The sequence below is a fragment of the Euphorbia lathyris genome, chromosome 3 (genome assembly GCF_963576675.1).
Source record: "Euphorbia lathyris chromosome 3, ddEupLath1.1, whole genome shotgun sequence".
Taxonomy (NCBI): domain Eukaryota; kingdom Viridiplantae; phylum Streptophyta; class Magnoliopsida; order Malpighiales; family Euphorbiaceae; genus Euphorbia; species Euphorbia lathyris.
In genome coordinates, this window is record NC_088912.1 from 38,932,273 (window position 1) to 38,947,063 (window position 14,791).

The window sequence follows — 14,791 nt, forward strand, 5'->3', positions numbered from 1 at the left end:
GGGATGTTCGCCGCTTACCCTTTCTCGCTAACCAATCTTTAATAATAGTAAAATAGTATAATACATATTTTAATTGAATTTATATAATAATTTGTTGATTTATAAATAAAAATATAAAAATACAAATCCGATTAATCCCGATTAATCTTAGAGGACTCTTTCCGCCCGACTAACGCCTAGCGTTTTTTACAACCTTGCTCTCTCTCGAGCCAAAAATTGGATTTATGAAAAATGGACCCGAGAACGTCGAGGAAATCGAATAACTACAATTTCTATTTACACCAATTGAAATTCATCTCCAAAAAGTAACCGATCAAATCAGTATATATATAAAAAAAATTCATCCAAATTGGCTTAAACGGGTGATTCACACCACCTGGCCTAGGCAGAAACAGATGAACTACCTGTTTCTGCCTAGGTAGAAACGGGTCTGTTTCTACCTAGGCAGAAACATGTAGTTCATTTGTTTCTGCCTAGGCCAGAAGGTGTGAATCACCCGTTTAGCTCATATTCAACGAGTTTTGTCTCCGAATCTGGAGACAGAACTCGTGTTTTCGATTCAATTTTCAAATAAAAATACTTATCCGAGGAATCATTAGTCTTTTTCCTCTACCGTGTTTAAGTCTCGTGAATGTTTTTGAATTTTGAAAAAATTTGAGAGAATTTCAGTTTTTGAGTTTAAAAAATGAAAAGGATAAAAGTATACCAGAAGAAACGGTGATAAGTAATTTGGGAGCAGAAAAAAAAAAAAAAGTATTCCAAAATCCACTAAAATTAATAATAGTAAAAAAAAAAGTGTCACTGGAGACAGAGGAACGGTTACGACCGGCAAAATCCAGTCCGAGAAGCTGTTGGGCCTGCAATTACATCTCCAGATTTGATTTCCTTTTTTTTATTATTATTGTGATTCCCAGATTTGGTTTCCTAATTCGACTGAGTGTCATCAATATTTTTCTGTTTTTAGATTTCAAATATTATTTTTATCTATTTGCAACATAATTTGGAAGCAATAGATTATAAATTACATGTTGAAGTTTATATGTACTTTTCCACAAGCTGGAAAGGAGAAAAGTTAGGAGTAATTGATGAAATAGGCTACTAAGTTAAGTTAGCAAAATGTCCTTTAATTCCAAAATTATTTTATTATATTTATTATAGGAAGCATTAATATATTTATCACAAAGTTAACTATTAAAAAAGAAAAATCAACCCAAACATGCAGATTAGTAAAAAAAACGCTTTCTTAAAAAAAAATTTAATTCAAAGAAAAACTTTAAGATGAATCAACACAAAGAACATCAATAAAGAAATAAAGAAACTCAAAGAGGTATTCCAAAAAGTAACATCATACCTAGGATAAGAATAGGGCTGTAAATGTAGATTAATAAAAAGAAAACTTTTTTTTTTTTAATTTAAAGAAAAGCAAAGATCCATTAATAAAAAACCTCTTTTTTTTTAACTTAAAGAAAAACAAACAACAGAAATTCAAAGAAATATTTAAAAAAGTATTCTAAAAAATCACGTTGGACCTAGAATAAAAATAGAGTTGCAAATGAACCGAAAAATATTCATTCCTACCAAGAATTCGTCTTTACGGAAACGAAGAATTCCCATTTATTTTCCATAGGATGAGGATAAGGAAAAATCCTCAAGATGTTTGGGATGAGGCTAGGATGGAGACCTTTCTTTCCCTATCAGGATCCTCCTTTCTATGTAGTTTTTAAGAATTTTAGTTATTTATTTTTATATATGAACAATTTTTGTTTATTTATACATTTGTGTTTACCCATAAAATAAAATTTTAATTTTTAATTTTATGTAAATAAAAAAGCATATAGTAAATTTAGAATAAAGTTCAAATAAATTAAAGCTTATACACCGTGTGGCATAGTCACACGTTGTGTGAGTTATGTGAGTCTTACATGTAATAGGTAAAGTCTTTTCAGGTGACGTGTTGAACAGCCACACGCTATGTAGAAAGATTGGAAAGCTTTTACCCAAAAAAACTTAATTCGCACGACGGATGGTCTAATCCACATGTTGTGTGAAACACAAAACAACAAATTAAGAATGCGTGTAAAAGAGGCACACGACATGTGGCACGTATAATCTGCAACACTACTTAGAAATGGTTCAGAGATTTTGGATCACGATACGTCTCAACGAGCTAACAATCGAATCAATGACTCACCACTGAAGTCTGACACATCATTTGCACATGTGCAAAAGCCACACAACTCATGAACCCGAGAATCAAGGAAGAGTGGGATCGAAATGACAAAGAGTGAGCAAATTAAGGAAATGTGGATGAATTCAACGACGAATGCAAGAGTGTGAAGGAGATGAGAGTGAAATTAGGGGAATTGGACTATCCTGGAGAAAAAAAAACTATAAATGAGACCCAAAACTTCCATTCCAAACTTCAACCAACCAAACAAAAATAGATACACTGTGCTAAAATTACTCTAAACTTCTAGTTTTGTTCTTCTTAGTTTCCGGTACTAATTTCACTTCAAAGAGAACAGCTCTCTCACCAATGTCCAAACATTTACAGTGTCTAAGCAAGGAACGCACTTAACTCATTTTTAGCCTCAATTTACTATTTATCAACTCATTTTTCAAGTTCTTATCATTCGATTATCGGTCTCGAGTCCAAAAGTTCATAATTTCGTAGCTCAAAGTTCACTAAAATCACTTTCTGCCCAGTTTTATATGTTCTACCCAGCCAATTCGTTTCCGTATTTCCGACCTCTCACGTCCCATTTCTGTCCTCAATATTTACATAAACTTATTCCTGACCTCCTGGACTTGATTTTAGCCTTTCGCTTCGCCTGATTTCATGTCCGAAAACCAAATTTACAAGCTATTGTTTACCCCTAAATCATTTTACACAATCTGCCCAGTTTAATCCGACAGTCATGTAAGTTTCGACAAAATTTCTAAAAGATTACAAATGTTTATTTTGTCTCAATAAAATCACGTATTTTTTCTCTTGTCCCGATAAAATCACATTGGATTATTACCTTTTGTTGGAAATGCTCACATGATATCTACTCACATAACTCAATGTCATGCTAACACTATGTCATCACCTCAGCCCGACACTAACGACCCTTATTTGTTCAGAAAAAATTGATCAGAACAATACGTGGACTCCAAATAGAGCAAAAAAATACTAATGTTAATTTTTAATGTCACGTGCCGTTGATGTGGCACAGAAATGGTGATGCCATATCATTAAGACATATGAGTAGATGTCATGTCAACATCACCGATAAGAAATTGACCGGAAAATGTCTAACGTGACTTTATTTGGGACAAAAACAAAGATAAGTGATTTTATTAAGAAAAAATGAACATTTATGACCGTTATTGAAATACTATTGAAACTTATATTACCGTAGGTGCTAATTACCCAATTAAAACCCAACAAATAAGAAGCAACCATAAGTAAAATTTGAAAAACTATGATTTGTTCCCCAATTCTAGGACTATAAATGATTCATCACTATTAATAAAATGTCCAAAATCAATAACCAAATAAAAGAATAGAATGATGACAGTAGAAAAAAAATTCACTTGAACAATTCACTTCCAAGTGCTACAGAACCTATCTCCTCACCAAAATCAGCCTGCAAATATCCCATTTCACTACCTTGAATTTGTTCTATCTCCTCAACCACTCTTCTCATAGATGGTCTCTTCCTACTAACATCTATACATTGCAATGCCAACTCCATTATCTTTCTTGCACCTTTCAAATTATGCTCTTCAACTGACTTGTCTACAAAGTTCCTCACATTACATTCCCTAGCCTCTTCTACTATAGTTTTCCCTGAATTTGACTGATACTTCCCATTGGCTTCCCGTCCGCTTATTAGCTCCAACAAGAACACCCCGAAACTGTATACATCACTCCCTTCTGAATGATTCTTTGATGAACTTAACCTTTACAAAAAGGATTAACTAAATCAGAAACGAATCGAAAAAAGTGAAAACACTAAAGTTCTGAGAAGGACATGAAAGAAACTTGAGAAAACTTCTGCATTTTAAGAGCTTCAAATTGAAGTACATACTCTGGATCAAGGAAAGAATCAACAGCTGAAGACGAACTGGCACGATGACCTTCTGTTACCAAATTCAGAACTCCATAGTCAGAGACTTTTGGGAACTTATCACCCAAAAGAACATTGCTTGTTCTGAAATGCATGTGCAGAAGAGGAGGGTCTCTACTGTGAAGATATTCAAGGCCTGAAGTTGAAATTTTAGTGCATGAAATACAAATTTGAAGTGACATTTAATTAACTAGTGCATATATATACCTTTTGCAGCTGCTGAAGCAATTGTTAACCTTTGCTTCATGTCCAGCTTTCCAATAGGTAAACCTTCACTATCTAAGGACAAGGTAAAATATGAGAGAATGTTTTTCGCCTAAAGAAAATAGACGGCAAGGGAAAGGGAAAGGGATAGTTAGATTACCATACAGGTAACTTCCTATGTTTCCGTTCGCGATATAGTCATATACAAGTAATTGTTGATGAATATCTTCACAGTATCCAATAAGTTCAACAAGATGCCTGTGATGAACTGAAGCTATGGGTTTCACCTACATTGTACAGTTTTTTATGCAAAGTGTAAAGGAAACTTGAGATTTCAATTTTAACAGATTTAAGTTATACCTTATGAATGAAATCCGGAAATGGCTTATGTAGGCGTCTCTTGATAGCTACGATTGATCCATCTAGAAGTAGCCCTTTATACACCAACCCGAATGTGCCTTCACCTATGATATTACTCTGACTGAAATTCTTTGTAGCATGCTCAAGCTCCGCTATTGATAATTGCCTTAAATTTTGTGTGCCAAAAGGAGACTGGGCAGTAGCATAGGGCGAAATGTTACCTCTTGCTGACTCAGCTGTTGAGAGAAAGCGAAAGCGAAAGCAAAAGCTTGTTAATAGAACCTTCTAAGTTGGAAGTATAACAATGATGTTTATATAAACTAGGACATGTAAACGACGATAGTTATAAGCTTACGAGGAGATGTTACTGAAGATGATGTATCAGAAGTCTGGCTTAGATGTTTCTTTATACGCATCAAGCATATGTAAACTAGGATCACTATGATAATCACGAGTACGGATGCACCAACTCCACCAACTATTGCAGCAACTTTCTGTTTGCTTGGTTTGTTATCGTCCGTTGATTGGAAGGGTGTTAATGTTGGAACATTGTCTGTACCAACAGCAGCTGCAACTCTCCTGCCACTTGATTCATAGAGCTTTCCTTGTAATTCGGTCGGAGTATTTGTCTCAATAAAATTTAAAGATGACAATATGATAATTCCAATCTTCAGAAATAGACAAGTATTACTAGAAAAGAAACACATCTTAATTCATTTGCAATAGACCAGGAATGTTCAACAAAACCAGTATCTAGAATATACAATTCATTGTTCAACAACACAGTTCTAGATAAAGTACATGTAACGTGTGATAATTAGACGATTTTGCTAAGAAAGTTCGTAAGATAGTAGGATAATGGGAGACAAAGCATTTGTCCATGTCTCTTGTAATGTACATTTCATAACAAGGATGAAAATCTGAGAAAAGGAAATGAGTCTCATTCATATATGATAATGTACTGAATGTTATCATCCAGTCCGGCTCGTGAGCCTGAACTGAACCTTTTTAGCAAGACCAAAATGAGTGACGTGGATCTTAGGATTCCGAGTGACACGTTTTACTCCAATATAGGAGACTGCTATCCTGTTCATAGGATCCTTTCTAAAATAGGAGATAAGAAGGTCGGTTCTATCTTAATTAGGACTGCTCAGACCCTATATAAAGGCCTTGTATGATAGTGTTGGTACTAATTATCTTAAGCAAGTTATTGACTTAAGCATCCGAGAATCAACGGCCAATCAGCAGCACATTCTCTTGTTTTGCAAGTTGAACCGGACCTTCAAGCCAGAAGGGTTGGTCTAACTAACGGCGAAATTCACGACTTTATCAGTATATATTTATCACCCGAAGAATCTTCTTGTTTGTTTCTAACTGGTATTGACTGAATTACACTATACTATGACATCTATTATAAGCACTTCGTATGAAAATACAGTCTCATTAATTAGAATGAAGGATAACTTCAGAGCAAAAGATTGAATGCTAAACATTTTGCAAGGAAGACAAATATATAGGAAGAGGGGGGAGAGAGAGCTTACAAAGAAACACCACCTGCCTCATTCACTTTATATAGACACTTGCCGCTCCTAGGCATAGAAATCTCACAGTCCTACTTGCAGCTAATGCTTCAACTACGCAGAAAATGCCGAAATTCAGTTTCCTCTAACGAAATGATGCAATGGAATATGAATATTAACTACAATTTAACTTCCAGAATACTTTTGAGTTTGAATTTGGCCAGTTGAAATACTTTATCAGTTTATAGAATCAGAAAATTCAATATGGTTATCATAAACTCCATGTTACATGTTACTTCACATTATGCTGACATTGCTCAAATAGATAAAATTTCCTTCAACTTGGCCACTTTATCAAATCAATACTATTACAAAGATTGAAGAGCTATTTATATCTGATTATTTACAAATTTGAATTAGAAATGAAACAGATGCTTACCATATAGACTGTGGCTTGTACTGTTGGATTCTAAGAATTGAAATAGTATTTGTTGGCACCAGAAAAAGGGCATTGTTGATAACCATCAATTCATTGGAGCTTTCTGCTGCAGCCTATTAACACATCAATGGATGCAATTGCAAGTACGAGACTAAACCCACTTTCATGAAATGCACAATCAAGATATGGAAGTATGAGCTTTTTTGAAGGAAAACTCTCAATCATAAAAAGATGTTCATCAATCTATGAGCTTTTGCTAAAAGGGTAAAAAAAAACCCTTTTAAAACATTATAATGTGGGGGTATTTTGGATGATAGAATGAAGAAGATTGGCTAGAAGTAAACAGGAAATTTGCTTATAAAGCCAACAAGTGATTCTTAGAAGCCTGAATAGAATTCAGAACCAGTTGAGAATTTTTCACCCCAAAATCATGAAAGAATCACTTAACAATTTTGAATAGCAGCTAAGCAAGGAGAAAAGAAGAGTTGTAGAAGACAGATAACTTATGTTCTCAATGAAATGGACAAAGGCACTATTATTCTTTGAACAAGGGTTAAAAGTTAAAACAAAACAATCCATCCACAGATATCAAATTGACAGAAAACAACAACACAAATCCCTAAAAGAAACAAAGAAGGAATCTTCTCCAATCCTAGAGAAAATGCTTGCCAGACAACAGACCACTAAAATACAATTAATTACGAATTGAAAACAAGAACACAAAAATAGAACTAGCAGGGAAAAGCTGCAAGGACCATACTTTGCACAACTCGTAGCTGTAATGTAAAACTAACTTTTCAGAAAAGCTCCATTTTCCACAGAAAAAAAAAATTGTATATAGAAAAGGAATAATTCAAACTTTTGAATTGGAATATAAAAAAAACCAGTCAAGAAGTTGCATTTATGTATCAAAAAATTGAACCTTTTTTGGTGGGGTTTTACAGATAAACCAGGAAATTGAAAAAATCCCAGGTTAGAAAGCAAATGCAAGTAAAAAGTAATGGGTTGCAATAACTTTTAACATGTGTTTCCTCAGCAAGTGCAAAGACAAGTCGCCATTTACATGAAGTATATTATAAAGACCATACGAAGATGGAGTTGAAAATGGTCCATAGTAGGAAGAATAGATCATTAAAGATGTGATGTAGAAAAGGCATATCCAGCTGCAAGTAATGAAGGTAAGAACAAAAGAGTGTTTTGTTGATTAGGCAAAAGTACTTTTTGTTACAGTTGGCAAAATGCATTCTTTTATGGGTTTTTGCAATTAAGAAGAAAGACTTCCTAAAAAAGAAGGGAGAGACCAAATGTGGCTTTGGGGGTTCCATAATTGATGATTTTCCTTGTCAAAAATTTCATTAAATGGGGATGAATTACAGAGTCCCCCACATGCCTCAATTAATAAAATTGTAGCATTATGTCGTGAATTGAAGGAAATAGTGAGAGTGAGAGTAGGAAGAATCTGATAAAAATGAGAAGAATGGTAGGGTTGGTTTAGCAAATGGAACAAAGATGGGTTGCTTTTATGTGTCGTTATCAAGGAGTTGTAGAACAAAGATGGGTCATTGTCAAATAAAGCAGGGAAGGAGGACCATTTCAGCAGTCAAGAAACAGTCACATGATAGAGGATGTTGTGGCCCCTCGCTGTGCCTCACATGGAATCACAGTTTTCCACTATTACAAAAAATTTGTTCGAGTTAATTTTTTTCTAATTTCGAAAATGAAAATGTATGGCTAAAATTGATTTTCTTTCAAAATATTAGAGTTAACAATTTCATAAGTTAAGGTTTAATTTGTAATGTTAGAGTTAAATTTCCTTTTTATCCAAATAAAATAATAGTTGAACCTTTGTTTAAAAGTTGAGAGGTTCATGAAGGCAGGAGTTAGAGGTAATGAAAGGAGAACTTATAAAAATAAAAATTAAAAATTAACAGAGTTTATAAAATAAGAATGAGAGTTTATATGGATTATTGAATTCAATCGGACAATAATTGAGAACTATTTAAAACTTTTGAGCCAAGTATATGAGGCAATAGATATATTAAACTATGGTAAGGTGTCTAATTCAATCGGTAGTTACGCAGTTGATAAAACTTCCGAGCCGTGTAAAGCAACTATGGATGATAATGTTATTTGGAAAGACGGGTAGCACAAACCACGTAAAGGAAGAAATTCAAAAGGAGTTATTAAAGGGATGGAGTATTAGCCATAGTACTAGATGATTTAAAAAGATAATTTTGTGGTTTCTCGTTGTCAATAAATTCACTAGAAAAAAGAAAAAAATCTTTGATGGTTTTAATGAAACTACAAATATGCGACATGTGTTATTTTGATGACTTTGCTTGCGAATTTCAGATATGTTATTATAATCTATATATGACATCCCAAAATTATATGTTACAAAGATTTTTGCAAAACTTTCATAGTCCTTTTCTGAAGTAGCTAATGATGGAAAATAGGCTAATGTATGGCAGCGGAAATATAAAAATTTTAACCTTTTTCCATTAATCCAAGATCCGTTAATCGTTATTTCATATAAAGAGGGATAGAAGGAAATACCTTTTGAAGTTCTATCTACCGTTGCAATCGAAGTGCCCACAACTCTTACTCCGAGTTCCCGAGCACAAGACAAAAACACAATCCAAAATCAAGTTAGATATCAACCGTGTAAAAGCAATCAAGAATAGATTGCCTCTAATAAATCAACACAAGATCAAGGTGTTGGTCCCTTATAACGTTACAAGTATAGTTCCAAAGGGGGGGTTAGGAACTATTTTAAAAATTTTAAGCTAGGACAGACTTCTTTTTCGTGAGAAAAAGGTTTGGACAGCGGCGCTGAGTGAATAGCAAGATACTGGCTTAGTCAACTAGTGAATAGGTCAGTTTCTTTACTTGAGTCAGGAGATAACACTTAGAGTCTATTCCTGAGCTCAGATATTCAATGCGCACAATTCAGCTTGACCTCTTTACTTGGTCAGTTTTCGTTTAAGCAAGCAATAAATATATAAAGGAGTTAAAGGTTAGAAATATGTTACTCAGCAGATTTATCCAGGTTCGGCCTCTAAGCCTACGTCCTGTCCCCGGAACACGTTCCGAGATGTCGAATTCTCTACTGAGCTCTTTAACGGTAGAGCATCAAACCTTTTACAATCTTAGCAACTGAGTATAACAAGAGTACCTTCCTCTATACCTCTACTCAATCCTAATCTCTTGCTGAGTATTATAACCGAGTACTCAGCCTCTTCTTTCTAATCTCTAGAAATGATAAGTGTTTGTCCTAAACAATGATTGCTAAGACACCTTAGATGATTGAATAATCACTCTAGCCTTTTACACAAAAGATATGAAATTTAGTGTAAGATTGCTTTGCTTTTGCTTGCAGAACTTTGCGTAGAAATTTGGTCAGCGTAATGGCTTGATCAAGTTCTGTGTTGAATGAAGCAACTGAAGGGCTCTATTTATAGAGACGTCTGAGGTGTCGGTCATTTCGAATTTCGAAATAACCGTTGGAGGGAAACGGCTTCCTGTCGTTGTCATCCTGACTTGCTCAGAGCTCTCGGCCAATCAGATTTGAGTATCTTCTGTCCTCGGTCAGCTTTTGGTCAGCTCGGCAGAATGTCTCTCCATTTATGGTAATGTCAACTAGACAGCATACTGTGTCTTCTGAACTTTACCCAAAGTGGAAACACTTTGTCTGGAAGTTGTTCTTAGCCAGCTGATGTCTTGTACTGTTTGTCGAATCAACTCGGCAGCTTCGTCCCAAAGTTGTTCCTCGAAGGTCTTCTAGATCCTTCTTCCGCTGAGCTGCGTTTTGTACATAACGACAGCGTTTTGACATACGCAGGCCGAGTTGCTTTAAACTGTTTGACTTGGGCTTTGACTTCCGTATTGGGCTTTGGGCCTTTTAATCTTTGTGTCTTATAAACAATTTAACTCAACATTGAACAAACACATTAGTAGAATAAATCAAAGCATTTAAACTTAGTGTGTTTTAGAATATGTTTTTAATTATACTTAAACAATTTTGTCAAATCAAAATTATGTGGAAAGGTGTTTCAACAAACTCCCCTATTTTGATGTTGGCAAAACTATTCAGCGAAGAACTCAGTATTGAGCTCCCCCATGATAGTTGACCTAATATAGCTTAGCAAACTCCCCCGTCAGGGTTGAGCTACTGACTTAGTTTTACTCTAAACATTTGAGGGTTTAATCGAGTAAGTCTAAGGTCAGTTTTCAGATATAGGTCAGCTCATGGAACATATTCTATTTTACTCAGTGTTTAAGCGGAAGTTATAGCATTCAGAGGGCACTGAGTAATTTTTTGTTCAATGAGCTTTATAAGACAATGTTATATAAACATACAAGTCAATGTCAAACATGTTATCAGCATTGGATGTGATTGAAGATACATAATAACTTAATACTCAGCATCATAGATAATAACATAACTCAGTGTTTGGATAAAAAAAATGCACGTATTGATATTACTAGAAGTAGTCAGCGTATATAACAAAAGATAAACATAAGCATAAACATAGAGACTACAAACTAAGCATAACTGAGCTAGCCTAATTTCTATTTCTTTTTCTTTTGCTTGGACTGACTAAGCTCATGCTGTGTTCTAGCTTGTTCTTTCTCCCCCGTTTTGTCAGCATCGGGAGGAGGAATCCTAAAGGCGTCGGTTAAGACGGCTCTGGTCAATTCCATGGACAGCATCTTAAGTCTGTCAGCGCTTTCATTGACACCATAAAAAATAGCAACTCCATCATCTGATACCTCGGCGGGTATATTGAGTTCAGCAGCGCTGATCATGCTTACTATGAAAGCTTGAGATTTACCTATCCAGGTAAGTGCATCGGTCAGACCAGCAACGACTTGATGAAAAGTCTTTAGTAAGGATGTGTCGTAGTATTGATGCTGAATATTTGTGTGACGTATGTGGTTGAAGGTTTGTCTGGTGATAGATAGCATTTCATTTTGCTTCATAGCGTCAGTATCCATCTCTTGCTTGTTCAAGTTCAGCAATCGAACGGCCTCACCAATTTGCTCCACTGAGCACTGAGAATAGGAGACCATTTGCTCGTTGGTTTTAATTTGCTCATTGTGAAGCTGAGCAAAAAGCATTTTGACTTCATCAGAAGTTGCATAGCACGTGTTCGCAGCTGACAAAGTCTGAACTTGTTCTTGAAGAGCGTTGAGATGTTGAACTATTGTCAGCTGGATCTTAGCCAGCTTTGCGATGGAATCCTGCTTAGCTTGCTGTGCTTGAAAGGTAATGATGACACTCAACAAGTCCTTGAATCCCTTAACTTCATTAAGAAGCTGAGTTACATGGGAGAGCTGAGTTGTCTCAGCAGTAGAAGACCTAGCAGTAGGTGGAGTGGTTTGATGAAGGTCTTTGATTAAAGTTTGCACCGAGTCAATGATTCTTTTACCAGACTCGGTGGCATGCAAATAGCTAATAGAGCCTTCATGAACTTGCATGGTTTCCTCAGTTTGACCAGTTGGAAGAGGAGTCAGTGGAATCACATGGTCAGTGACTGGAAGTGTGTTTCCAATCTACACTTGAGTCTCAGGTAAAGCTGATTGATCGGCAGAAGTGTTGATTGGAGAAGAAGTAATCTGAATGCTATCTGTGCTGACTGGAGCAGGGATGTTTTGAGTCAGCACTATGCTTATTGTAACAGCATTGACGGGTATTGGCTCTACTTGGCTTGTAGAGTTTGCAGAAGCATTTAAGTCGGCGTGTTCCTTTGGTGAAGAAACAGAGGCTTGCTTTTCAAGGGAAGCCGATGGAGTAGAAGATGGTTGTTTTCTGAAAAATTTCAGCTTGAGTTTAGAAGGGTCTTGGGTCGACTTCTGGATAACAAAATCAGGGACAGTTGGAGGAGGAGTGTCAATGACAGACTTCTGACTTGCCTTGATTAATCTTCTTCTTGGTGGAGGAGTGTCAGCTTGTATAGATTCTCCTGAGTGAGAGGGAGAAGTTTCCTCTTGATCAGCATTAAGCTGGTCAGCTTGTTCTTGTTCATTTCCGGCAGCCAACCTAATATTGGTTGGCACAGCTCCAATCTCACTATTTGTCTCCTCAGTGTCCTCAACGTCATCCTGACCGCTTGCTTCTTCTTGTTCTTCATCTTATTCACTATCACCATCTAACTCTTCCTCAACTTCTGCAATGAACTGATCGTCCAAATGCACCTCATCTTCTTGATGCTCAGCTACAGTTCCTAGACACTGTGTATAGTGAGAATCACCAGGAACAACGACGTCAGTAGGAATAGCATCAATGGGAGTCAGTGTAGAAGACTTCTGCTTCTTTTAAGGTTGCTCATCAGCATTTGTTCTTTCCTCAATTTCAGGCTCATCTTGCCTGCTCCTTTTCTCAGCTGACTTAGGTCTCTCCTGACCTGGTTCAGCAGCTGACTTCGGCTTCTTGGCCTGAGGCTCAGCTTTCTTTGAAGGAGTCACAACAGCTTTCCTCTTGTGGGTAGCTGGAGCCTTTGTCCTTTGGCTTTGCTTTGGAGCTGTTTCCTCAGCTTGTTGTTCAGCAGCAGCTTTTCCTTTCTTTAGTGGCTGATTGAACTTCAAAGCCCTCAGCGAAGCCGCGGTTATCTCAGATCCTCTAGCCTTAGTTTCCTCAGAAAGATCAATTTGATGATCTAAGAGGATTCTGGTGATGAGTGATCCCAGCCTGAGCGTTCCAGTGCTCCTTATGAACCCAGCAATCAATAATACTGGTATGTTGATCGGCTTGTATGTCAGCATATGCCATATGAAGCATTGCTCAAAGTTCGTTGCTGAGGTGGTGCAGTTGATCTTGGGATAAATGAAGTAGGTCAGCAGATAGTGAGCCATCTTTTGGTGCTGACCTATTGAGGTACTTGAGACTTCTCCTGAGTGGCCAGCGGGCTTACAAAAGGTGGTATCGTACCCAGTACCTTCATAATCTCCAGATCGCCTCAGTTTTGTTCCCTCATTCTTTAACTTCAACAAGTTAGCGAGATAAGTAGGGTTTATGAAAATGGTCTTTTCCTTTACCACAGTTACCAGATAGTCCTGGTTATCATCTGCAACTCGGAGATTGTGATAGAACTCCCTTACTAGATCAGGATAGGTGTGATCCCTAATGGAGAACAGCTCGGACCATCCATTTTGCGATATCCATTCGCAGAAGGGTTGCTCGGATGTCACGAAGGTCTCAGAAACCCATCGTGAAAAGTCTACTTTCCATTCGCTAATGTCTTCAAATACCTTGGTATAGGTTCTGGCCTTGGTCGGCTTACCCTTAGTTGAGGTAGCTTGGCCAGCTTTGCCTTTGCTCGGCGTAGTGACCTTGGTGGTTTCAGGCACAATGGTTTGCCTGGAGGGCTCAGCGGAGCTGGTCTTAGGGTGACCGGCACCAGAGATGTTGACGGAAACTCTAGTCATTGTTTCAGAAAGAAGATCGGGAGGCTTTGAGAGTCTTAGAGAGAAAATGCTTTGCCAGAAAATTCGGTAAGTGTAAAGAAGATAAAAAATGGGGATTTACCCATTATTTATAGCGGTGAAGTGTGGATCTTATCGAATCCATGTGTCAGTTTTGCCTTGGGATTGTCAACCGACAAAGATCCTGGCTTTTATGACACATTCGGCGCATACGTCATCCTAGGTGGCTATTCGCGTGCTTTTGCATTTAATGCAACGGATCTAACACTCAGCGTTTAGAATACTAAGCGTTTTATATTCTGAGTGGTCAGTAGTATATGAAAAAATGATTTCTCAGTTTGAGATTACTACTCGGTGTGCATATTTACTCAGTATTGATATGTTAAGTACTCAGCATAACAATCACTCAGCATGCATTTGCATAACTCATTCAGCATAGTAATTCACTCAGCATATATTTACATTTTAGAACAGGAATTTACTGAAGAGGATTAAACATACTAATGGCTTCTCTCAGTATGCTGAACTGTTCACGAGCCAGTGGCTTTGTGAAGATATCCGCAAGCTGCTCATCCGTTGGGACATAGGTCAGCTTTATCTCACCCTTGAGTACATGGTCTCTAATGAAGTGATGTCTTATGCTGACATGCTTCATCCTGCTGTGTTGAATTGGGTTCTTTGATAGATCAATTGCACTTTTGTTGTCGCATTTGACCTCAATTGTCTTT

The 14,791-nt window shown here is 36.7% G+C and overlaps 1 protein-coding gene across 5 annotated transcripts; it reads right to left on the reverse strand.

Annotated features, from left to right (window-relative positions):
* Positions 1-3,533: 3,533 nt before the first annotated feature.
* Positions 3,534-7,818, reverse strand: LOC136221904 (leucine-rich repeat receptor protein kinase HPCA1-like). Of its 5 annotated transcripts, none has more exons than XM_066009380.1 (8): positions 6,639-7,818; positions 6,221-6,313; positions 5,035-5,258; positions 4,680-4,915; positions 4,480-4,606; positions 4,323-4,394; positions 4,077-4,251; positions 3,534-3,948 (listed from the first exon to the last, which is right to left on the reverse strand). In XM_066009380.1, the coding sequence occupies exons 2-8, from the start codon at positions 6,274-6,276 to the stop codon at positions 3,576-3,578; spliced, it is 1,263 nt and encodes a 420-aa protein (XP_065865452.1). In that variant the 5' UTR covers positions 6,277-6,313; positions 6,639-7,818; the 3' UTR covers positions 3,534-3,575. The 5 variants fall into 5 exon arrangements, with proteins under 5 accessions (XP_065865452.1, XP_065865453.1, XP_065865451.1 ...); XM_066009381.1 differs by having other exon boundaries at positions 5,035-5,278; positions 6,234-6,313; positions 6,639-7,815; XM_066009379.1 differs by having other exon boundaries at positions 5,035-5,264; positions 6,639-7,812.
* Positions 7,819-14,791: the final 6,973 nt, after the last annotated feature.